Source organism: Lampetra fluviatilis, chromosome 3 (genome assembly GCF_964198595.1).
Source record: "Lampetra fluviatilis chromosome 3, kcLamFluv1.1, whole genome shotgun sequence".
Taxonomy (NCBI): Eukaryota; Metazoa; Chordata; class Hyperoartia; order Petromyzontiformes; family Petromyzontidae; genus Lampetra; species Lampetra fluviatilis.
In genome coordinates, this window is record NC_136277.1 from 23,911,703 (window position 1) to 23,936,887 (window position 25,185).

A 25,185-nucleotide genomic window follows, 5' to 3' on the forward strand; every position below is an offset into this window, starting at 1 on the left:
GTAAAATCACGTAGAAGGGAAATAATAAAATAATACATATTAAACATAATAACATTCTCACGACGTTTCGGCCGCAACACAAGCAGACGTTCAGGAATGTGAATTAAAAGGTGAAAAATATGGAACGCTTCACGAATTTGCGTGTCATCCTTGCGCAGGGGCCATGCTAATCTTCTCTGTATCGTTCCAATTTTAGTATATGTACTGCCGGAGCAAGTACAGACCACACTCGTGTCGCGACGGGTATTTGTAACACCAGTGTACTAACATCATTTTCACCATGGGGCCTGTAAAATATGTTCTAGTGTTTAAAAAGACCAACGTGTTGGCAGTAATACTCACGAAACATTATATTCTATTATTATAGATATGTCATTGCAACTTTAATTATATTTTACGTTAAAGAAGTGTGTTTATTGAGCACATATTTGTTGGGATTCACTGGCTTGTTTTATGCCGGAGTGCATTGTGGGATAGAACAGGTGGGCACACTGTAGGTGCCTTCATGGATGGCACAAAGATGTCCTGGGTCAGAGGCAGTTTGAATTTATTGACGGGTCAAAGCCGTTCTTATTTGCACATTTGTATATTCAGCACGTATGAAAAGTAATAAATATGGGATGTTTCGTGCAAGGGCCAACGCAGTGTCACCAAATAATGTATATATTTGAGGGAGGGCCACAGTGTAGTTTTGCATTCAAGGAGAAACCAACATGGCCAGGAAAACCACAAACATGAGTCTAACGCTCAAAGAGCTGCACAGACAGGTACGGGAACCTACTTGCTGTACTTCCTCGCCAGCCCCCAGATCTGTGTAATGCCAACCATCTGAAGACAATTAGTGTATCATTCGTGTAAGCAAATAAATTCAGCAACGCTTGTTTGCCATTAGGTACAGGAATATTCTTGGATCTTTCGGTAAAGTCACGTAAAAGGGAAATAATAAAATAATACATATTAAACATAATCACATTCTCACGACGTCTCGGCCGCAACACAAGCAGCCGTCCAAGAATGTGAATTAAAAGGTGAAAAATATGGAACGCTTCACGAATTTGCGTGTCATCCTTGCGCAGGGGCCATGCTAATCTTCTCTGTATCGTTCCAATTTTAGTATATGTACTGCCGGAGCAAGTACAGAACACACTCGTGTCGCGACGGGTATTTGTAACACCAGGGTACTAACATACTTTTCATCATGGGGCCTGTAAAAGATGTTCTAGTGTTTAAAAAAAGCAACGTGTTGGCAGTAATACTCACGAAACATTATATTCTAATATTATAGATATGTAAATGCAACTTTAATTGTATTTTACTTTAAAGAAGTGTGTTTATTGAGCACATATTTGTTGGGATTCACTGGCATATTGTATGCCCGAGTGCATTGTGGGATAGAACAGGTGGGCACACTGGAGGTGCCTTCATGGATGGCACAAAGATGTCCTGGGTCAGAGGCAGTTTGAATTTACTGACGGGTCAAAGCCGTTCTTATTTGCACATTTGACTATTCAGCACGTAGGAAAAGTAATAAATATGCGACGTTTCGAGCACGGGCCAACGCAGTGTCACCAAAGAATGTATATATTTGAGGGAGGACCACAGTGGAGTTTTGCATTCAAGGAGAAACCAACGTGGCAGGAAAACCACAAACATCAGTCTAAGGCTCAAAGATCTGCACAGACAGGTACGGGAACCTACTTGCTGTACTTCCTCGCCAGCCCCCGGATCTGTGTTATGCCAACCAGCTGAAATCCTGAAGACACTTAGTGTATCATTCGTGTAAGCAAATAAATTGAGCAACGCTTGTTTGCCATTAGGTACAGGAATATTATTGGATCTTTCGGTAAAGTCACGTAGAAGGGAAATAATAAAATAATACATATTAAACATAATAACATTCTCACGACGTTTCGGCCGCAACACAAGCAGACGTTCAGGAATGTGAATTAAAAGGTGAAAAATATGGAACGCTTCACGAATTTGCGTGTCATCCTTGCGCAGGGGCCATGCTAATCTTCTCTGTATCGTTCCAATTTTAGTATATGTACTGCCGGAGCAAGTACAGAACACACTCGTGTCGCGACGGGTATTTGTAACACCAGGGTACTAACATCCTTTTCATCATGGGGCCTGTAAAAGATGTTCTAGTGTTTAAAAAAAGCAACGTGTTGGCAGTAATACTCACGAAACATTATATTCTATTATTATAGATATGTCATTGCAACTTTAATTATATTTTACGTTAAAGAAGTGTGTTTATTGAGCACATATTTGTTGGGATTCACTGGCATGTTTTATGCCGGAGTGCATTGTGGGATAGAACAGGTGGGCACACTGGAGGTGCCTTCATGGATGGCACAAAGATGTCCTGGGTCAGAGGCAGTTTGAATTTACTGACGGGTCAAAGCCGTTCTTATTTGCACATTTGTATATTCAGCACGTATGAAAAGTAATAAATATGGGATGTGTCGTGCAAGGGCCAACGCAGTGTCACCAAATAATGTATATATTTGAGGGAGGGCCACAGTGTAGTTTTGCATTCAAGGAGAAACCAACATGGCCAGGAAAACCACAAACATGAGTCTAACGCTCAAAGATCTGCACAGACAGGTACGGGAATCTACTTGCTGTACTTCCTCGCCAGCCCCCAGATCTGTGTAATGCCAACCATCTGAAGACACTTAGTGTATCATTCGTGTAAGCAAATAAATTCAGCAACGCTTGTTTGCCATTAGGTACAGGAATATTCTTGGATCTTTCGGTAAAGTCACGTAAAAGGGAAATAATAAAATAATAAATATTAAACATAATCACATTCTCACGACGTCTCGGCCGCAACACAAGCAGCCGTCCAAGAATGTGAATTAAAAGGTGAAAAATATGGAACGCTTCACGAATTTGCGTGTCATCCTTGCGCAGGGGCCATGCTAATCTTCTCTGTATCGTTCCAATTTTAGTATATGTACTGCCGGAGCAAGTACAGAACACACTACTGTCGCGACGGGTATTTGTAACACCAGGGTACTGACATCCTTTTCACCATGGGGCCTGTAAAAGATTTTCTATTGTTTAAGAAGAGCAACGTGTTGGCAGTAATACTCACGAAACATTATATTCTAATATTATAGATATGAAAATATGTATTTTACGTTAAAGAAGTGTGTTTATTGAGCACATATTTGTGCGGCCTCGCACTGCGCTGGATGTATGGGTAGGTTGATGGTGGCGGGGGGGGGGTCACTTGAGTCTCTGCTGTTCATTCTTCACGTTCTCATTATTCTCAGGCGCGGTCACACAGCCGGCCCCACGATAGATTTACATTTCGGTATATGAGCTAAATTGTACCCCTTGGTTTCTTCAAATCTACTTCAAATCTAGAACTAAATTGTCCTGTATTTTATTATGTTTAATTTTTATTATTTTATTATTTCCCTTCTACGTGACTTTACCGAAAGAACCAAGAAGATAAATTGTCCTGTTAACAAAAACTAAACCTCAACACCAAAGAACCCCGCGTATCGCCTTAACAGACTGTTTACGTGACAACCCTTACTAATTGCCTGTGTCGGGTGGTGGCGGGCTTAACGACACTTCATACATTTACGCGACCTGTACAGTGTATTAGGGATGATATTGGAGGTGACAACCTCCCCCGTTTTAAAGCATCCATGACTGCAGGGATTCATCTTCTTGGTTCTTTCGGTAAAGTCACGTAGGAGGGAAATAATAAAATAATAAAAATGAAACATAATAAAATAATTCTCACGACGTTTCGGCCACAACGCAAGCAGCCGTCCTCAGGTGAAGACCAGGTCTGTCGGGGAGACAGCGTCTCAGGTGAAGCGTCTCCCCGACAGACCTGGTCTTCACCTGAGGACGGCTGCTTGCGTTGTGGCCGAAACGTCGTGAGAATTATTTAATAATGTTTTATTTTTATTATTTTATTACTTCCCTTTTACGTGACTTTACCGAAAGAACCAAAAAGAAACCTCCCCCGTGTTAAACTGAAGCCTAAGAAACCGCGACGCCGGCGGTTGCCGTGGCGACCGCTGCTCGCGTCAGGCGTTCTCCGTGGCCGCCTACACCAAGCGGGGGGCGGGGCGGGGGCGTGGTGGGGGCGGGGGCGTGATGGGGGCGTGGTGGGGGCGGGGCGGGGGCGTGGTGGGGTCCTCGGCGTCGTTGACCAATCGAGAGCCGCCGTTTTCAAAAATGCGCGGCCAATCAGCGCGAAGCGACCGTTATGAGAGGGGCGTCTGCGCTTCCGTTGAACACGTGGGGGGCTTCGTAGTGCAGAGACACAGCGTGAGAGATACAGAGATACAGCGTGAGAGATACAGAGATACAGCGTGAGAGATACAGAGATACAGCGTGAGAGATACAGAGATACAGCGTGAGAGATACAGCGTGAGAGATACAGCGTGAGAGATACAGCGTGAGAGATACAGCGTGAGAGACACAGCGTGAGAGACACAGCGTGAGAGACACAGCGTGAGAGACACAGCGTGAGAGACACAGCGTGAGAGACACAGCGTGAGAGATACAGAGTGAGAGAGGCACAAGACTGAAAGGCAACAGAGAGACACGGGGAGCGGTCACTCTCCTGCGAGAGAGGGCTGCGTGAGGTGAGGAGGATGTCTGATGGTGGTTACAGTGGTTGGCATCGTGCTGCTGTGGTGTGTTGTGGTTGATCTGATTGTGTGGTGATGTTTTGTGTGTGTGTGTGGTGGTTATTGCAGTGGTCGTGTGGTGGTTATTATCGTGTGTTCGCTTGTAGTTTTATCGCGGCTGATGTCATTGCGTTGCGTGGTTGTGATCGTATGAATCCTTGCAGTCACGAAAGCTTTAAATCTAGAATTCAAATCTAGAATTGTAATCGTGGGTTTGGAGCTGTGGCCGCTGTTGTGTGAAAGTGCTACTAACCCGTCGACCCGGTTTAGAGTCTGTCCAGGTGATATAAAGTCTGCCATGGCGATATAAAGTCTGCCAAGGTGATATAAAGTCTGCTAAGGCGATATAAAGTCTGTCCAGGCGATACGGGTGGGGGTCTTTGTGTTCCTGGTTGCGATGTGTGGATGTCTCTGTAGCGACACGGCGTGTGTCTTTGTTGTGGTCGTGTGTTTCGATATACGAGCTTGGGTGAGTGTTGGTGGAGCCCACCGTTTAATTGTGTTTGCCCCTCGAGGATGAACTAAACTAATATACTGTCTATGCTTATGTCGCTTGCCTTGATTCCACAACCGCTGGGAAGAGTTTTGTTTAGATTCTGGCCCAAGTCCGGAATCAACGCGCACACGGTGGCCGCCAGGTAGCGATGGCTCTGAACGAAGTCTTTGTTATTTAAGCGTGTTACGGAGACTTGGGGTGGATAAAGGCCACTTTGACCTATGATCAGATGTGTAACTCTTCTCGACGTTTTAAGAAGAAGTCTTCTGGGAAGATAATTGTTGCTCCAAAGCGGGTGACGTCATTGCCCCGTGCCTTTTTTTACACGATTTTATATCCTCAATCTTGTAACTAAAATTTTACCCACTTCCCAATGTGTCATCGACTGCAAACTTGGTATACTTATGTCATACTGATGACAAGACTACATTCTATCATTAAAAATTAAATATATATATTTTACATTTTACACGTTTTTTATTAACTCACTGTCTGTTGTGATATCCTCAAATCTTGTAACTCAATTTCAACCGTCTTCCCAATGTCGTATCGACTGCAAACTTGGTATAGGTATGTCATACTGATCACAACACGATATTCTATCATAAAAAAAATATTTTTTAACAATCTTTTTTACGGCTCCAATTATCCACGCTCAACTCACGTTGCCTGTAAATCGCCACGGTCCCTTACATCACGGCAAGCCTCGGGCAGCCACGCCGAGGGGCGGGGGATGTGGAAGGAGGGGAGGGGCGATGGGGGAAGGGGGCAGGGGGAGGGGCAGCTCGGACAGTACATTTTATTAAAGCGTTAAAAAAAAGTATATTTAAATATTTTATTAAACCGAGCCGGCCCCACCTTACACAGTGTACGTCAGAGTCTCTTTTTCGACTGGCACAACCGAGCCGTGCCGAGCCAGTGCGGTTCGCGGAAGGTTGTGGCGACACCGCACCCTTGTCTCAGGGTGCACCAGTGACAATTCACATCTCCTTGCGTTTTTCTATCTGTATTTACATTCCCTCCAGCATCCAAGCTGACCAAACCAGGTGGGGTAACCACACTGACCTGGCCAGCACACCTTTTATTAATTGGTCCCACTCTGACCAACATGGTGAAGTATGGTTAACATAACACAATCACTGACATAGCCTGAGAAGGCCTTATTCTGACAATAATTTCACAAAAGGCTGCAAATTATTTGAATTACAATGTAATGTGTGTTGGATGACTTGCACACAACTGCTGCACTTGGTAGCTTGACATCGTTTGCCTCGCTAGTCTGGGGCTTTGTCCCCACATATCTGAGGTCTTGTTTGAGATTTCTTATGTCTCCATATTTGTCTGTCTGTCTGAAGATGTAAAACTTTTTATCTAAGAGATAAGTAATGCCTGTGTCCTTGTGTGGCTCCATCTATCTGAGGATGTTCCAGGAGTGCCCTTTGAGAGAAAGATCATGTCCTGCTGAAATTTCAGAGCTGATCTACATCACTGCTTGTATCAATATCTCGCTGCATGTCTTCGCGTGTCTCAGGATGTCGCAGTTCTCGTTTGAGAGTGACGTGAGTCACTTGCTGAAGCTGGATGCCCCGATTTCCTCGGGTCCCCAGCCGCGTTGGCAGCGCAAGGCGGCGTCCGCGAACACGAGCACGGTGGGAAGCTTGGGCATGCCAGCCCCCCCTGGCGCCCACAACTGTAGCAGCAACAACAGCAGCATAATGGCAGTGTCACCAATGAAGGGGTCTAGTCGCGCCAATAGCAGCAGCCGCACGCCAGGACGCACTCCCACGTCCAAGTGCCAGAACACGCCCGGGGCCAAGGGCAAGAGCTCACCTGGTGAGTGTGACGTGGCTACGTACGGTGCGAAATAAGTTAAATATACATCTATAGTCTGTGGTTTTGTGCATATGGTGTGTGATGATTGTGGTGTTTGAATGTGTGGAATGTGCGGCGTGTGGGTCTGTATGCACGCTTGTGTACGCATCGCCATATATATGTATTCTCTTTGTATATACTTTGCTGTGTGTTTACTGTCCGTGTACATATTTGCCATGAATGCCAGCTGTGCGTGCCCAAACTCCAGGTCGTGCCCCCCGCACTCCCCATGGCAAGTTCTGTGACCGATTCATCCCAGTGCGCAACAGCAAAAATATGGAGGTGGCGAGCTACCTCGTATCTCGAGAAGAAACCGCATCTCCACTGAAGGCACGGTGACACGCACACACGGTGACACGCACACACGGTGACACGCACACACGGTGACACGCACACACGGTGACACGCACACACGGTGACACGCACACACGGTGACACGCACACACGGTGACACATTAAGACTCACTAGGTATACAGAACATAGACACATGGAGGTAACAAGCTACTTTGTGTCTCAAAGAGACCGACACGGGATCAAACGCTGTAATGGAGGTGGCAGGCTACTTCCACGTGTCTCAAAGAGAGATACGTGGGAAGCACGAAGTCATGGTTCATATAAACACATGGATCTGGTCAAGCCACCTAGTCTCAAGATGCGACGGTGGTGTCTCCACCCCATTGACGGTCACGGGACACACGAGGATGCTCGGAGGTGGCAGGCAATCGGCCTCGTGTTTTGACGAGTCTGCTTCATTCCTCCACGCCCTGGGGACATCGTTACAGCAACGGAGGTGGGGGCAAGGGAACACTGCTCCATGTTTATTTTTCCGTGTGAAGGAGAAGCAGGCAGCGATGATGCATCTGCTGAGCGGCGTGGATGTGGAGAAAGCACGAATCTTACGCTACCAGGGACCCGCGCCACCTGTACCTGAGGGTAAGACCGGCTACACGGAGAGATGGTGGAAGACACGGGGATCTGCAGCTGAGTAGTGGATTTGATGTGTCGGTGGGGACACGGGGCGTAGTGGGAGAGAGAACTTGAGGGATAGAAAAGACCTAGGGACGGTTAAAGGTGTTGGGGCAAGGCAGAGACAGGAAAGTGGAGGGAAGGACATGGGGGAGACTGGCGTACAGAGGGATAGAGATAACCGGAGACACGTGGGGGAGAAGGGAACTATGGATGTGGCTGTGAGTGGTTCCCCCTGGTACATCGACGCAGGCAAGTTGCTGTACTTCCTCCAGGGCTGTGTTCGTAGCATTCGTGGTGAATGTGGTCATGGCATTTGCTGTGGTGGTTAATATTGTTGTGGTTGTCCCCTAAGGCTACAGCAACACACAGAAGGTGCTGTACTCCCAGCAGGGCTACACACCCCTCTCCCTGCTCAAGAAGAAGCGACACATACCCACGCAGCCCGAGCGTGTGCTCGACGCGCCGGCCGTCCGCAATGACTTTTGTGAGATACGCGCACACTCACGCACACACACACGTGCACACACACACACGTGTATACACATCTACGCAGGCACATGTGAATAGCTCATCATCGTTACCATAGATCCATGGTTACTTCCAGTCAGAATAAACCCCTCGGCCAGAGCTATGCTCAGCTCAGCCTTTGCTCAAGGGAGCGTGCTTCACTTTAGCCAGCTCTGAGCATGCTCCCAGCATGCTCAGGATTTCGATGTTTGAAAGAAACATCAGCACCTCAAGCCAGAGCTGATCCGTGACTAAGAATATGGTCCATAATTTACGTCTCACATCAGAATCTAAATATGTATTCATCCTGGAGGAATCCAATGAGCTATACAGCTGTTTTTTTACAAATGTCCAGTAGGGACTGGTCAGAATGTTACAACAACAAACAATATGACAAACACGAAAGGAGTGCAATGTATAGTTAAGGTAAACAAATCACTTAATTTATGTACAAGTAAAACTTACCAGGTAAAGCCCACTGAGCTATTAACTTATTTTTCAGCAGCAACCTGGCCACAAATGATAGCTCAACAAAGTGGCTTATCACGTGGGAATTTTTAGCAGCAAATTAATATTTTTAGATACGAGTGCCCCACAATCAAGACCGCTAGTCCCCCACGTGCCCATCCTGACCAATTACTAAGGCCACAATACTGAGATTACGTCCACGCAACTAGTCAACGCAGTGTTAGTTTGGCATTTTTATTCACATTGTATATTAGTGTTTTTTCGCCACAATGTGGCACTGACGTTCTCCTCATGCATTCTAAAGTTATCCTGTACAGTATCCACGCTGCAGCCTGCGACACCACCGCCCTCCCCGCCACAACTAAGGCCTTGTTCTCACTCCGGTTGGGGGCATGACCCATGGGTTGAGAACCGCTGGACTCGGGAGTAATTAACCAGTTATTAGATCTATACCTTTCCTGAATTGCAAAACCGGCATCATATAAAATCCATATTTACCCATGTATATGTGTAATATAGATACATATATATGCACAACACAAAATTGGTCCTGAACTAAAAGTTATAACCCTTATCCTGACCTGTGACCCCGTACCCCCATGTGCGCAGACCTAAACCCGCTGGACTGGAGTGTGGACAACGTCGTGTGTGTGGCGCTGGGCCAATTTGGGACGTATCTGTGGGACGCAGAAACGGGGAATGTGACCCAGCACATGAAGGCATGCGGAGAGATACTGGGACACAAATACAAAGATCCCCTCCATATAGCCTTGACATACTATTGGGGCAAGTGCTATTAGAGAGCACTGGCATGGCACACAAGGGGGTGGGTGACTAACAACAGACTTGGCCGCCTTTGTCTCCCTATGGGTGATGAGCACCAGGTACTCATTTGATGTTGAGTCTGCTTAGGGGAGGCGCATGATTGGTTCAGAGAATTGTCACTTGTGTTAACGGTGAGCGGAAATCGGACTTGGGTCGCCGGGTTTATAACGCAGCCCGCTAATCACTACACGACCGCTCCTCATACTGGAACACATGCATGGATCGACACAGACATGCAGAGACACTGAAATGCAGACAGGCACAGACGAATGGAAAACAGGCTCATTCATAGATGCATGGGGATACGGGGGCAGTGTTGTGTTCTTGTGAAAAGCAGACGGGGTGCCGTGAGGCAGCACATGCACACCGGGAACTTGAGCATGAGAAAGGTGTTAAGGCTGTGCCGTGTTTGTGCGCTGTGTCTCTGCCCGCGTATCAGATGGAGGGGCAGGATTACCCCTCGTCCGTCTCATGGGTACCAACTGGAGGCAACATCATCGCCATCGGAACCAGTTTCAAAACCGTGCAGGTAATGAGCACAGCATTCTGGAAAGGGGCCTGGAGCAGAGGATTCTAGCATATTTCAAGGAGCAGGGCATTCTGGAAGGGGGGAGTGTGGAGCAATTGCCTGGTAGGGGAGCAGAGGATTATGGGAAGTGAGCAGGTGGGCTTTTTATTGGTGCCATAACTTGTATGTCCTTGTATGTGTCTATATCACTCTCACTATGGGAACCTCATTTGCCAGTAAAAATGTGATAATTGGTTCTTTACCCTTCTATCTGGCAACAAAACTGACACCTTTTTTACAAGGAGTCATGTTTGCATAGACCGCAATACCTGCAGTCATAATACAAACAAAAGAACATAACTCTGATAATGTGCACTGTCCTTAAAGTTGATTGATCCACACCCGAGACAGCTTTCCTTAGAGCCTAGTCTCATATGGCAAATGAGGTTCCCATAGTGTAGATGCTTGCCCCGAGCTCTCATACTCTGATGGTGCATTGTCTTTGAGTTGTGCGCCTTTTGGCGTCATCTGGTCCAACCCATATGAGACTAGGCTCTAAGGAAAGCTGTCTCGGGTTTGGATCAATCAACTTTAAGGACAGTGCACATTATCAGAGTTATGTTCTTTTGTTTGTATTATGACTGCAGGTATTGCGGTCTATGCAAACATGACTCCTTGTAAAAAAGGTGTCAGTTTTGTTGCCAGATAGAAGGGTAAAGAACCAATTATGTGTCTATATCGTTTAGCATGTGTGCCTGTGTCTCCCCATTGTATATTTTTGCGTGTGCGTCTGTGTCCCTGTTTTTGTCCTCGTGCGCGCGCGCCTGCGCGTGCCTATCCTCATGTGGATCTCCGTGTGTGTGTTTGCACATGTAGATCTGGGACGTGGAGCGCAACAAGTGTTTAAGGAATATGCAGGGCCACACGGGGCGTGTGAGCTCCCTGTCCTGGAACGGACACCTCCTGTCAAGGCAAGTGCTTGAGCGCACACCACACACTTGTTGTGGTGAACACTTTGGTTGTGGTGGTTAACGCCGGTGTTGTAGTGGTGGTTGTGGCTCTCAACTTCGAGATGCGGGTGGCGTCACACTACATTGCCGTTCCTTGTTGTGGCCGTGGCGGTTGTGGTTTTTTGTAAACTCTGCGGTCATGGCGGCGTTTGTTGTAGTGGGTCCCGCTCGGGTCAGATCCACCACCATGACGTGCGGATGGTGCAGCATCACGTCGCCACGCTGAGTGGCCACTCTCAGGAGGTGTGCGGCTTGGCGTGGTCCCCTGGCGGACGCCTGCTGGCCAGCGGAAGCAACGACAACAACCTCCTCGTGTGGGCCAACGGCAGCACATCCTCGGCACCCCTCCACTCCCTCCAGCAGCACACGGCCGCCGTCAAGGCAGGGACACGCACGCAGTGACACGCTGGCACAACAGACACGTTGACACACGCGCTCGCCGACGTGTGCCGAGCCAATTGCTATAACGGCCGCTAAGTAGTGGAAACATCACCGCAGTGTTCGTCTGAAAAAAAAAACCCATCAAAACAGAAAAATAGTGCAGAAACGTATAAAAAGCACAGATGGCCTTTGTGCATTTTGCAGGTCATGTGAAGTGTTGAAGGCTTGCTGGCAAGAGATCTTGGGACAGGTCCGAGGTGTTATGGGTTAGCTTAGAACTAGAAGATGGATCACCTGCCCTCCCGACTCCACCGCATGAGCCACAGTGTGCAACGTGTGCACGCCGAGTGCGTGACGGACACTGACGCACACTGACACACTATCTCTGTGCTTCTTTTGAGCGGTCGTGCATTGCAAAGCGCACTGCGCTCCAAACCCGGCATCACGAGTTCGATTCCCGGCCACGGCTAACATCGGTTGCAGGTGATGTCTGAATTGGTCCTGAACTCGTCGAGATCAACTCAGCCTTCCTGGTGCCGTGTCTGAACATCAGCAATGGGGAGACAAAGGCGGCCGGCGTGATGTGCCGTGCTCGACCTAATAGGTGTGCGATGTTGGCACTGGCCTCAACAATCTGAGGCTAAATGAAGAATATTTGTCTGTCTCTTCGTGTCTGTCTGTTTGTATACAGGCACTAGCGTGGTGTCCATGGCAAGCGAGTTTGCTGGCGAGTGGGGGTGGAACAAACGACCACCACATTCGCCTGTGGAATGTCAACACGGGGGTCTGCTTAAACGCAGTGGACGCCAAGTCTCAGGCATGGACACACAGACACGAGGGAGACGCTCTGCGAGAATGGGGGACACGAGACAGTAGCAGTGTTTCCGTGCCGTGGACGTTGTGTGTGTCTCGGGCACGAAGAGACGCGGACGCGTGTTAACGACTCGTTCCCCCGCTCCAGGTGTGCTCCGTCTTGTGGTCGAGCGAACACAAGGAGCTGCTCTCCGCCCATGGCTACGCCAAGAACCAGCTCACACTATGGGTCTACCCAGCGATGGTGCCCATTGCCGAGCTCTTAGGTATGGGGGCACACGAGCACACAGGCACAAGGACAAATCTAGAGATGGCAACGTGGGGGGGGGGGGACAATATAAATGTGCCTGGTCATGATTTCTTTATAACTGCTTTTTTGTTTAGAACTGCTTTTTGTGTTTAGTTTGTCCTTCCCCGCACCTCTGATTAGCACGGTTGGCTACATACGGTATGAAAGAAGTCGATCATACATACATGCCTATTCCTGAGATAATGAGCATTGGAAAAACTGAGACAAATGGGGGTACACGTTGCTTGAGAGTTTAACCATCCATGATGTCCAGCGCCGAGCTAAAGAGTAAGTGACACACGAGGCAAAATAGGGGCATACAAGGACGGTGGACGCACAGGAGCATAGGGGGGGGTATGCACACTGGTTGTGTATCAAGAACTACCTAGTATAGGGACACGGGGACACTGGTCATGGCGGAACATGAGTTCATATCCCAGGTCGTCCTTGAAAGAAAGCCAGTGATGTTTCACGCGACTCCGTGGGTTTATCTCATCCGGTTAATTAAAGGATACAAACAACCACACCGCCAAATTGTCTTTCTCCCTCGCGCATGTCTCTCCCTCGTCCCCATCCCTTCCCCATGATCCACGTCTAACCCGTGTCCCTGTGTCTCCCTCCCCCATGTGTCTCTCCCCCCGCCCCCGCCATGTCTCTCCGTACCCCGCAGGCCACACAGAGCGCGTGCTGCAGGTTGTAGCGAGCCCCGACGGATCCTCCGTGATGTCGGTCGGTGCCGATGAGAGCCTGCGCCTGTGGCGCTGCTTCCAGGGGGACCAGTCGCGGAAGAAGAAGATACAGCAGCAGCTGGGAGGCAGCAACGCGGGGAGGCTCTCGCAGAACTGCTTGCGCTAACCAACATCCCACTGGCAACAACTCTTATCAACATTGACCCTCACCTGTTCGAGCATAGAGGGGGATGCTAAAGTCATATTGCCAGAATTATCCCCGCTCCTAATCCCCCCTGCTCACTACAGTGCGTAGATCTGCAGTGATCACTATTCACTGTTCAGATACAAATTGTCCTTGCATACTAAACGTGCTTGATGATTTTGACATGTCCATTACAAATTGCCGCCGTGTAGCGTTTTTTTCAATCGGGTGTGCTCGCTCACGTCTAGTGTTCACCAATCATTAGGTATGTGCAGTGTTATTTGATTTGTTAAGTCAACGAAAAATAATTAAATGTAAAAGTGCTTTTGTGACTGGCAAGTGTCATTCGCAAAACTGCCCGAGCCTGACCACCGGGCATCACCACAGCCTTGCCTCTACCCCTGAACGTTAACTACAACAACTCCATTAACTACAACAACCCCATTAAAGTGTTGTATATAATCGCCCCAAATCTTCCTGCCCCCCCCCCCCAAGCATTCCCATGTCCCTCCCCCCCCGTGTGTGTGTGTACATGTGTTCTGTGCTAATCTTAATAGGTGCTCGCTAACAACACTTGCTACAGCAGTCTGTTGAACGTTATATGGGGAAAATGTGTTCGCGTATTTGAATTTGGGTGTGTTTATTTTAAATAACAATAAATGACGTGGATCTGCTGGAAGGACGAGTCGGTTATGGTCGTGGCATGGGGAGGTGGAGACTGAGAGAATCGTGGATGTGAAGAGAAATGTCGGGGCGAATGAACATGCAGGGAAACCTGGCGACGTGAAGGGGGAGGTACGTGGAGGGTAAAGGAGACGTGAGGTGAAGGATCCATTGAGAGATGCTTGCCTCTGGATGGGTGTTGGGTTTCATATCCCTGGTATGACGTCAGAGTTGAGCTAAGAGGAACTGCTGATGTGGGTCCCAGAAAATCCATTGGCACAGTGAAGTGTGCGTATGCTTGTGTAGTTTTGCCACCATACTGGTAGGAACCACCTGGTTCCAACAGCCCACAGGGGATTATTGTGTCCGTCCGTCGTGCATCAAAAAATGGGAGGGGTGGGGCTGGGTGGAGAGGGGAGGGGCTAGGTGGAGAGGGGAGGGTGGGGCTGGGTGGGAAGGGGCTGGTCACCCCGTGGTGCCCTTATAAATCTCAACGTTTAACCTACTCACGCCGGCTTGTGCCCGCCCTCACAGTCGGCCATATTTGCGGAATATACCACGCCGCCGTTGACCCTGGCCATTGACCGAGCAACCCAACGTTCCTACCAGCTCCCTCCGCAGGAATGTGTTTAATGTGAAGTCGTGAAATGTATGCCCAGCCAAGGATCTGCAGTAACTAGCAAGATATGTTTTGAGCGAACCGATAAGAGATCTAGTCATGTGAGACGTGATACAGAAAATAGAAAAACGCAATGGAATAAAATGAAAAGCCACGTGGATGAGTGATAGAGATGTAGAAATAATGAGGTGAATGAAAAGGTATGGATGATGAGTGAAAGAGAAGATATGTACACGGAGGCAGAGATGTCAAATGAGGTGTAGATGAGCAAGAGATGCAATGTGATCCACGTCCTCGTTCTGTGCCACGAATTCGTCCCGCCGCTTAATCTGCGCACCAGTTTTTTGTACAAAGTGCGTACAAACTGCGACCATAGCGACCTCTAACGATACAAAAACGACTCGCGTTAGTCAATAACACCGCCTTGGGAAAATCTACAATCGGCGATGTTGTTGGCAATGGGCCTTCTTCATAGCACACCAAATACCGTATTCAGTTAACGATAGACTGATAATCGTGCACAGCGGACCCATTGGCGTGCGGTGGTGGCGATGAGTGCTGCCGCTATTCACGATGACATGTTCAGGCTTTCGCGACCAATATCCATAAGAGGTGTTTTTTGGGTTGGATCGCGTAAATATTGAAATGTCATTAAAACCCAACTAGTAACGAATTGATAAGTTCTGTTTACGTGACAACCCTTACGAGTTGGTGGTGGCGGGTTTTAATGACATTTACGAGATCTAACCCCAAAAAAACCCTATGGATATAATGGTTCTGCTGTCGATGGTTCCGCTGTGACTGATGGTGCCGATGTCACTGCTGATGACAATAACGGTTGCTGCTACACACAATGACGAACACATTCCTGTGGAGGGAGCTGGTAGGAACGTTGGGTTGCTCGGTCAATGGCCAGGGTCAACGGCGGCGTGGTGTATTCCGCATGCCGACTGAGGGCGGGCACAAGCCGGCGTGAGTAGGTTAAACGTTGAGTTTTATAAGGGCACCACGGGGTGACCAGCCCCTCCCCACCCAGCCCCTCCCCACCCTCCCCTCTCCACCCAGCCCCACCCCTCCCATTTTTGGATTCACGACGGACGGACGGACACAATAGTCCCCTGTGGGCTGGTGTAACCAGGAGGTTCCTACCAGTATAACTCGAACTACATTGATATCGCTTAATTCGTACCGAGCCGCACACGTTCGTTATATTCATGCATTCATGCACGGATATAGATTTATTCAACGTTATTGAACTGCAGTTCAATCGACGTACGCTGGCCACAAGCCTTCCTAATCGTTACAAAACTTTAGTCTCTTGCTTGTAACGCACATGCCTTCAAAGGGTAGGGCAAACGTCTTTCGAGGCAAGGATTGAACGGGAAACAGCTAATTTGTAGAATGAGTGATGTGTGACATGTCTATTGCAAGAAGCAGATGAATTGTCAAGAGGAGGATGATGTAGGAGTGAGAGAGAAGGACGAGAGGATAAATATAGATGGTTTTATGGACAAAGATGATGGAGAGAGGGGGGGGTACAGCATGTAACCAAGAAAGATGAAGGAAACAGAAAAGAAAGCAGCAGAGTGAAATATACGTGAGGATGATGCAGGAAAGACGAAGAGGCATGGATTTACGGATGTTGAACTTCTTTCACACCGTACGGAGCCATCCGTGCTAATCGGAGGTGCGGAAGATGCCGATGTGCCTGAGAGAAGTACGGTGCAGGATAATACACGAGCGAGAAGAGAAAGGCAAGCCGAGAGAGAGCCGGAGAGCAAACGATGATGCGTGCTGCACCTCCACTGGTGAACTGGAATGCCTTAAGGACTGAAAGAATATGAAGTTGAGATTGTTACATTGGGGAAACGAAACGTCATGTCTCTGATGTGCACATATTGTTCTCTTTTAGCCCCGCCCACCCCCCAACACGTTCCATTCATTGGCTACCACATTCAGATAAGCCCCTCTTGAAGTTTTGCCTCACTTGATACAGTAAATTTAGCTGTGACGGTCCCACCTGATGACGGAGACTTGTGTTGCCTCCGAAACGTCGTGATTTATAATTTTATTTCTATTATTTCTATTTTATTATTTATTTTTACCTACGTGACTTTACCGAAAAAAACCTAAGAGTATGAATCCTTGCAGTCACGACAACTTCAAATCTAGAATGAAGTTGAGATACACGAGTATGCGTTAGCCCGGCAACGGCATGTGGCTGTGTGATTGCAACACGCTGTCGACCGGAGGCTGCCATCACATACCCCCAATTCGCATGGTTGGCTAAAGTCCGGTGCGAAATAAGTTCAACATTTCCGAATTTGGAAGTGCAATTGTCATCCGGAGCGAAGCCTCGTGACTCATTCTGCATCGGCATTTCAGATTTGAACCACCGGGTTTTATCGGTAGCAAGTGCCCTGCCAGGGGAGGGCGACTGAGCCTCCGTAACACTTTCCTGCACGAAGAACTGTGGCCCGTGCCAGAATCTTCACGATCGACGCCGGCGAGGTCACACGGCCAGAGACGGAGAGAGTTGGAGACGCGACCCAATCGGCCCATTGCAGCATCACCACTCATGCGGGCCAAACAACTCCAGTCAGAGCCGGCCCAGCCACTAAGCGACCCTTGCAATTGCAAAGGGCCCCGTGGCCAGCAGAGGGCCCCCTAGAGTCACTGCTAGCCAGTGGGTGAAAAAAATCAAATATCAAAGGGGCCTCCAACCAAATTTTGCTTAGGGCCCCCAAAGGTCTAGGGCCGGTTCTGACTCCAGTGACCGGCAGTGTGGGGAGGCCTTCAGCCAACAATGGTACTGGCAAACGATTGAACAAGTACTCTCTTATGAACGCCTATTTTTATCTCAATATTTATAGTAAATGAGCGCTGGCTCAGCAGTTCCAATGCTGGATTATATTTTTTCCGCCTGAGGACGACCACTTGCGTTGCGATCGAAACGTCGTGATATATATATATTATTTTATTACCTACGTGACATTTTTCGATTTAAAGCTTTCGTGACTGCAGGGATTCATCTTCTTAGTTCTTTCGGTAAAGTCACGTAGAAGGGAAGTAATAAAATAATAAAAATAAAACATAATAAAATGAAATAATTCTCACGACGTTTCGGCTACAACGCAAGCAGCCGTCTTCAGGTGAAGAATGAGACACTACCAAGCTAGGAGCTTATATATAAACTGGGTTGGAGGTGGAAGAGCGCCTTAACAAAAAAGAATGTGCATATGAAGAGGAATTTAGCATATTCATGGTAAATGCGTAGGAGGTGGGCGGGGGGGGGTTTCAAAGGCATATTATGCCCATGCATTATGCAGGATCAACAGCACCAAGGGGGGGTGCAGGGAGTAGCATTAACAAAGAAAAGGAATGTTATTGATATGTAGCTGCAGTTACTAAACAACAACGTAGAAAACTAAAGTATAAACTACATTTAAAAAAAACTAAAGTATAAACTGCATAGCACCATCAGTATACTTACTATACTCTACAATAAGCTGAGTTACTAACAGCAAGTAATACATTACAATTCTACGTCGTAAAAATTATATAATATGCTTCCATCTAAACTTTATTCTCTTACATCACACGAGCATATACCGTACTATATACTGCCATAGATAAATCCAACATTAAATTATATATTGTATTACTATAAACCACCCTATACCTTATACATTTCAACATAACACTATGTATTATTCTACCCACCCTAATGTGTATCGAAATGGTTTATTACGTCCTTCCAATGATTGCTAAGCCAGAATCCATCTTCTGGGTTAAAATTGTCTCTGTGTTTGTATATGTGGATCGCCTCATGAACGAATCTCTCATGATAGCCAGATGGCTTGCAGAGAACCTCTGTCTTGGAGAAGTCAATGTCATGTGAGCCCACTGAGTTGTAACAGTGATCTGCCACGGCTGAGGTGTTTGTCCTACCGTGTTTCAGGTCAGCTTTATGTTCACGGATGCGGTCCGAGACATGTCGTTTGGTTTCCCCAATGTAACTGCTACCACAGAGGCAACTTAGTTTGTAGACACCAGGGTACTGTATGTCTGGAACCACATCTTTTACAGACGGTACCAGATCACGGATTTTATGTACTGTATTGAATCGGACCTGGATCTTGTGTTTAATCAGGATTTTGGAGATCTTTTTTGTGACCCCAGCAATGTAGGGTAAGGTGATGGTCTTGAAAGGCTCCTCAACAGGATCCTTCTTGATGGTTGGAGTGATGGCTTTGCGGATTGTGTAGTCGGAGTAACCATTAGCCTTAAGAGCTTGGCGTACGTGTTTGAGTTCACTGGAAATGTGTTCATGGTCGGAGATGCATTGGGCTCTATGATATAGAGTCTTGATGAGAGAATTCTTCTGGGATGGATGGTGGTGGGAATCCGGTTTTAGATAAGCATCCGTATGGGTGGTTTTCCTGTAGACAGAGTGGCTCATTGAACCATCAGGTCTCCTTTTGATTAGGACATCCAAAAAGGGTAGCTTGCCATCATTTTCGACTTCCATGGTGAATCTGATGGCTGGGTGTATGGAATTGATGTGGTCGAGAAATTGGTCTAGAGCAGGCCGGCCATGTGGCCAGATGACAAAAGTGTCGTCTACGTATCTCTTCCATAAGGTCGGACGTAGGGTGGCAGTCTGGGTGGCGTCCGTCTCAAATTTCTCCATGAAGATGTTGGCTACAACCGGAGATAGGGGGGAGCCCATTGGGGTGCCCTCAATTTGCTTGTAGAAAGTTTCATTCCAAGTGAAGTATGTATTGATGTGGTTTCCTTATTCACCAAGGTTCCTGTACCTGACACCATCGCAATCATTGAAGACTTGGTTCATCAAGGACTGAATGCTGGGGTACCCCCCCTGGTGAGACACTGCTTAACCAATACATACTTCACTTGGAATGAAACTTTCTACAAGCAAATTGAGGGCACCCCAATGGGCTCCCCCCTATCTCCGGTTGTAGCCAACATCTTCATGGAGAAATTTGAGACGGACGCCATCCAGACTGCCACTCTACGTCCGACCTTATGGAAGAGGTACGTAGACGACACTTTTGTCATCTGGCCACATGGCCGGCCTGCTCTAGACCAATTTCTCGACCACATCAATTCCATACACCCAGCCATCAGATGTGGTTTCCTTATTCACCAAGGTTCCTGTACCTGACACCATCGCAATCATTGAAGACTTGGTTCATCAAGGACTGAATGCTGGGGTACGCCCCCTGGTGAGACACTGCTTAACCAATACATACTTCACTTGGAATGAAACTTTCTACAAGCAAATTGAGGGCACCCCAATGGGCTCCCCCCTATCTCCGGTTGTAGCCAACATCTTCATGGAGAAATTTGAGACGGACGCCATCCAGACTGCCACTCTACGTCCGACCTTATGGAAGAGGTACGTAGACGACACTTTTGTCATCTGGCCACATGGCCGGCCTGCTCTAGACCAATTTCTCGACCACATCAATTCCATACACCCAGCCATCAGATTCACCATGGAAGTCGAAAATGATGGCAAGCTACCCTTTTTGGATGTCCTAATCAAAAGGAGACCTGATGGTTCAATGAGCCACTGTCTACAGGAAAACCACCCATACGGATGCTTATCTAAAACCGGATTCCCACCACCATCCATCCCAGAAGAATTCTCTCATCAAGACTCTATATCATAGAGCCCAATGCATCTCCGACCATGAACACATTTCCAGTGAACTCAAACACGTACGCCAAGCTCTTAAGGCTAATGGTTACTCCGACTACACAATCCGCAAAGCCATCACTCCAACCATCAAGAAGGATCCTGTTGAGGAGCCTTTCAAGACCATCACCTTACCCTACATTGCTGGGGTCACAAAAAAGATCTCCAAAATCCTGATTAAACACAAGATCCAGGTCCGATTCAATACAGTACATAAAATCCGTGATCTGGTACCGTCTGTAAAAGATGTGGTTCCAGACATACAGTACCCTGGTGTCTACAAACTAAGTTGCCTCTGTGGTAGCAGTTACATTGGGGAAACCAAACGACATGTCTCGGACCGCATCCGTGAACATAAAGCTGACCTGAAACACGGTAGGACAAACACCTCAGCCGTGGCAGACCACTGTTACAACTCAGTGGGCTCACATGACATTGACTTCTCCAAGACAGAGGTTCTCTGCAAGCCATCTGGCTATCATGAGAGATTCGTTCATGAGGCGATCCACATATACAAACACAGAGACAATTTTAACCGAGAAGATGGATTCTGGCTTAGCAATCATTGGAAGGACGTAATAAACCATTTCGATACACATTAGGGTGGGTAGAATAATACATAGTGTTATGTTGAAATGTATATGGTGGTCTATAGTAATACAGTATATAATTTAATGTTGGGTTTATCTATGGCAGTATATAGTACGGTATATGCTCGTGTGATGTAAGAGAATAAAGTTTAGATGGAAGCATATTATATAATTTTTACGACGTAGAATTGTAATGTATTACTTGCTGTTAGTAACTCAGCTTATTGTAGAGTATAGTAAGTATACTGATGGTGCTATGCAGTTTATACTTTAGTTTTTTTAATGTAGTTTATACTTTAGTTTTCTACGTTGTTGTTTAGTAACTGCAGCTACATATCAATAACATTCCTTTCCTTTGTTAATGCTACTCCCTGCACCCCCCCTTGGTGCTGTTGATCCTGCATAATGCATGGGCATAATATGCCTTTGAAACCCCCCCCCCCGCCCACCTCCTACGCATTTACCATGAATATGCTAAATTCCTCTTCATATGCACATTCTTTTTTGTTAAGGCGCTCTTCCACCTCCAACCCAGTTTATATATAAGCTCCTAGCTTGGTAGTGTCTCATTCTTCACCTGAAGACGGCTGCTTGCGTTGTAGCCGAAACGTCGTGAGAATTATTTCATTTTATTATGTTTTATTTTTATTATTTTATTACTTCCCTTCTACGTGACTTTACCGAAAGAACCAAGAAGATACCTACGTGACTTTACCGAAAGAACAAAAGCGTATGGATTCCTGCAGTCACGAAAGCTTCAAATCAAGATTCACATCAAGATTGAGTAAATGTCATTTTTGTTTAATGAACATGTCATCATCAACAGCAATCCATCAATCTACCGCTGTAAAAAGACCATCCAAGCTGTCGCAAACTCTCGGTCCTGCGATGCGATATTCCACCTGCACATGGGCCGATGCCATCACTTCATCTCCACATTGGGCCATTGCGTCTTCTCGTGGCGTATACCTCGGCGTCGCCCGACTGCTCGTACGAGCAGAATAACACTCGGACGTGCCCGGAAGGAATGACGACTCACACGGCTTCACAGATTCACGCTCAGACCTTTAATTAAAATGGGATGGGGTCTTGTCCACAGTTGGCGTTGGGAAGCAAAGTGAGGAAGTGACACGAGGTTTAGGGGCTGGGTTGCACACTAACGGTTGCACCCATCCAAGTGCATCACCCACACCCATCTCCTTAAATCTCCGGATTCTCCAAAATGTTCCTTATTTAGGGTCAGGTTATTAAAGGTGTGTCTGCACTTGTTTTCTAAACTCCAGCCACCCCATGCACATCCGTGTGTGCCATTCCATGTGTCAATCTTGTCCAGTCCAATTAACGTGATCGCAAATTCTCAACACAAAACACAGATCTTGTGACTTGGCAAACACGAAACACACCGAACCATGGAGTATTGGAAACACTCCCCCGCCTGAGCCAAAATGATTGGATAAGTGTCCATGACATAAACACCAACTTGAACCTCCGAGAAGGCTGATCATCGAACCGCCGCACCATTAAACATGATACAGCTCTCCACTGTCACCAGCGTTCATTGATTGTATGTACCGCCTGGCAATCAAAGGGCTATACCATTGTTTGCAGGAGGGGTCGTTGGGGTCAGGTAAAGTCCTGCCTAACTTTGATTAGCCACGATTGACATATAATCACTGGAGCGAACTAAGAAATTATTCAACGTAACTACAATATGAGAACCACAGTTTAAGACATGTCTAAACATCACACTCAAAATACAGCTTTTGCCCTGATCGTGACGATAATAAATAACCACAAAGTACTCTGAAAAGAGGTAATTATTTAACAGCGGTTGCGTGGATAACTGTCCCCAGCCATGGGAATGTGGAATTTACACCACTGGTTCAGGGCCATCTCGAGATGAGCGCCACCACCCTGCGCTCGTTTGATCAAAACCTTTTGACATGGAACTTGGCCTCCTATTTAAAAGTTTAAACCAGTCCATAGCAAGTGTGTGATCCGTCACAAGCATTTATCGTCACCCACGTGGGGGTGTCAATTGGGTAAGAACCGACAGAAGGAAGCATCATTGAAGTGAGGTGGCCTCAGTGGCTTACGTTGGTGACCTTGTGGTGGCATCAGCCGTGGTGACCTGTTGACCGTGAGCGTTGGAGAGCATTCACATCGTGGGGATGGAACGTTCACAAAAGACCATCACCACCGCAACCACTGCTGCAGTCATGGCTGGTTGCTTTTAAGTGACTCATTGTTAATACATTTGATTTCACTTGGCTGAAAAGTTGTCCAAAACACGTGAGCAGTAAAGGCACAAGCGAAGCGGCACACAGAGGAGCAGGAAGGTGGGTGCGATGTGGGGCTGGCATCTGGCCACAGCATGACACGGTGGCACTGACGCAGGGACGAATCACGCTCAGGTGTCAAGCGACGCAAACCAAAACAATTCAAACAGCTGGGCAGTTCCATATTTCGGATGTACATTTTGAACACTTTAATTATGTGGATAATCAATTGTATAATCAAGTGGCTTTCACTTGGGTGAGGTTTGTCAACCGATTAGGGACTATACGGTAGTTGGTATCGGATGTAGTCAGACGAACTTTTTAATCCACGCTTGGATGGTGATGAATGTGAACATATGACCAAGGTTGCCCGTTTTGTGCAACTGTCCAGCTATTGCCAAGGCTGGGTGTCTCCTCCGATACGAATTTTGAAGCTTTAACATTCAAATAAAATACTGTGTCATAGCGCCCTCTACTGACATCTCTACAGTGATGTATTAGAATGTTCGCCATCACCGACCGCAAGTACGTCAATGGAGCAGTACAATGATGGAGGGCTCATTAACATAACTTTCAAGTTATTGTTTTTATCACCATTGGAAGCTGCAAACTTTTACCGAAGAGCTCTGGAGACACAGTCCTAGACAAGAGTTTTGTTTTATTGGCTTGGTCGTCTTAAAAACACAACGTGCTTTCGCACCACTGCTGCAGCCACCACCACCACTACCACCCCAGTCTCGGTGCAAAAATGTTTCGGTCCCAAATTAAACGTCACGCACATTGAGGCACCCACCGCATACAAAATGGTAGTCCATGTTCAGTGGAACGTGCCACCAATTGTTCTAGCAGCGCGTGTACCCTGCTTGTAAGAGTACCCGTGTCGTAAGTGTTAAGGCACTATGGTTGTAGGGGCAGCAGGCGGAATGGAATGGGTCCGACGAGTGTATTATTAGTGCTTTGCACACGTGGCGTGCGCACGCACACACAGACACGCACGTCAGACAAAACAGTTGCACAAACTAATCTACTCACACGACCCTGCACAAGGTCAGACTCGGACGGTCGGCGCTGGGTCTCTTGCAGACCTTAAAGCCCGGCCCGGCACAACGCAATTCTCACAGAGTAACTGTGACCGCAGAGAGTCGCCCGTTCAGTTCAGCGCAAGTTTTCTTCATCATCGCCCCAAGGCGTCCCGTCAAAACCCACAGAAGAATCGGGTGATGGCAGGGTGATCAGCGCCTCGACTTCCTGGAGCAAGCGGCTCTTCCTGTGGCATCACTTTCTGGTGAGATCAGCATGTGATCAAACAGGCCGGGAATCTGAACAGAATATGATGTCACAGTCTGATAGGTCCATTGACAGGGCTGACGTGCCTTTATCCCATCAAGAGACACCAAACGGCGGGTCTCTGTTGCCACCCTGTAAACATCAAACGTGTGTTGCCAAGGCTGCCTTTCACATTACCCAAACCCCCAAGTATAGAACTCTCGTACCCATTGTACAGGAATTGAAAACTTAATACGTCAACATCAATAAATAGGTGATTTGATTGTCAGTAACAACGCCCCACTGCAGCTGGGGGGGGGGAGGGTCAGAGGGGTGGGGAACAAGGCGAGGTGGAGAGAGAAGC

At 47.4% G+C, this 25,185-nt stretch overlaps 1 protein-coding gene and 4 non-coding genes across 8 annotated transcripts in view; 1 reads left to right on the forward strand and 4 right to left on the reverse strand.

Moving 5' to 3' along the window:
* The window catches only part of CDC20 (cell division cycle 20), a 59,581-nt gene extending 45,233 nt beyond the window's left edge, over window positions 1-14,348 (forward strand). For 2 of the 4 annotated variants that reach the window (XM_078879315.1, XM_078879322.1), the window contains exons 2-12: window positions 6,695-6,996; window positions 7,223-7,365; window positions 7,873-7,969; window positions 8,358-8,489; window positions 9,590-9,699; window positions 10,245-10,334; window positions 11,190-11,284; window positions 11,482-11,704; window positions 12,396-12,521; window positions 12,666-12,783; window positions 13,477-14,348. In XM_078879315.1, coding sequence (XP_078735441.1) covers window positions 6,696-6,996; window positions 7,223-7,365; window positions 7,873-7,969; window positions 8,358-8,489; window positions 9,590-9,699; window positions 10,245-10,334; window positions 11,190-11,284; window positions 11,482-11,704; window positions 12,396-12,521; window positions 12,666-12,783; window positions 13,477-13,661 — 1,620 coding nt within the window. In that variant the 5' untranslated portion in view covers window position 6,695 and the 3' untranslated portion in view covers window positions 13,662-14,348. Of the gene's footprint in view, window positions 1-4,275; window positions 4,623-6,694; window positions 6,997-7,222; window positions 7,366-7,872; window positions 7,970-8,357; window positions 8,490-9,589; window positions 9,700-10,244; window positions 10,335-11,189; window positions 11,285-11,481; window positions 11,705-12,395; window positions 12,522-12,665; window positions 12,784-13,476 lie in introns of those variants that run through there. The other 2 variants (XM_078879306.1, XM_078879329.1) reach the window with 2 other exon arrangements.
* LOC144931117 (U6 spliceosomal RNA) lies at window positions 114-220 on the reverse strand. The gene has a single exon (XR_013636517.1). It is a non-coding gene; the product is annotated as a U6 spliceosomal RNA (small nuclear RNA).
* Window positions 1,032-1,138, reverse strand: LOC144931118 (U6 spliceosomal RNA). Its single transcript, XR_013636518.1, has one exon. It is a non-coding gene; the product is annotated as a U6 spliceosomal RNA (small nuclear RNA).
* On the reverse strand, window positions 1,957-2,063 carry LOC144931120 (U6 spliceosomal RNA). Its single transcript, XR_013636519.1, has one exon. It is a non-coding gene; the product is annotated as a U6 spliceosomal RNA (small nuclear RNA).
* Window positions 2,875-2,981, reverse strand: LOC144931121 (U6 spliceosomal RNA). Its single transcript, XR_013636520.1, has one exon. It is a non-coding gene; the product is annotated as a U6 spliceosomal RNA (small nuclear RNA).
* Window positions 14,349-25,185: the final 10,837 nt, after the last annotated feature.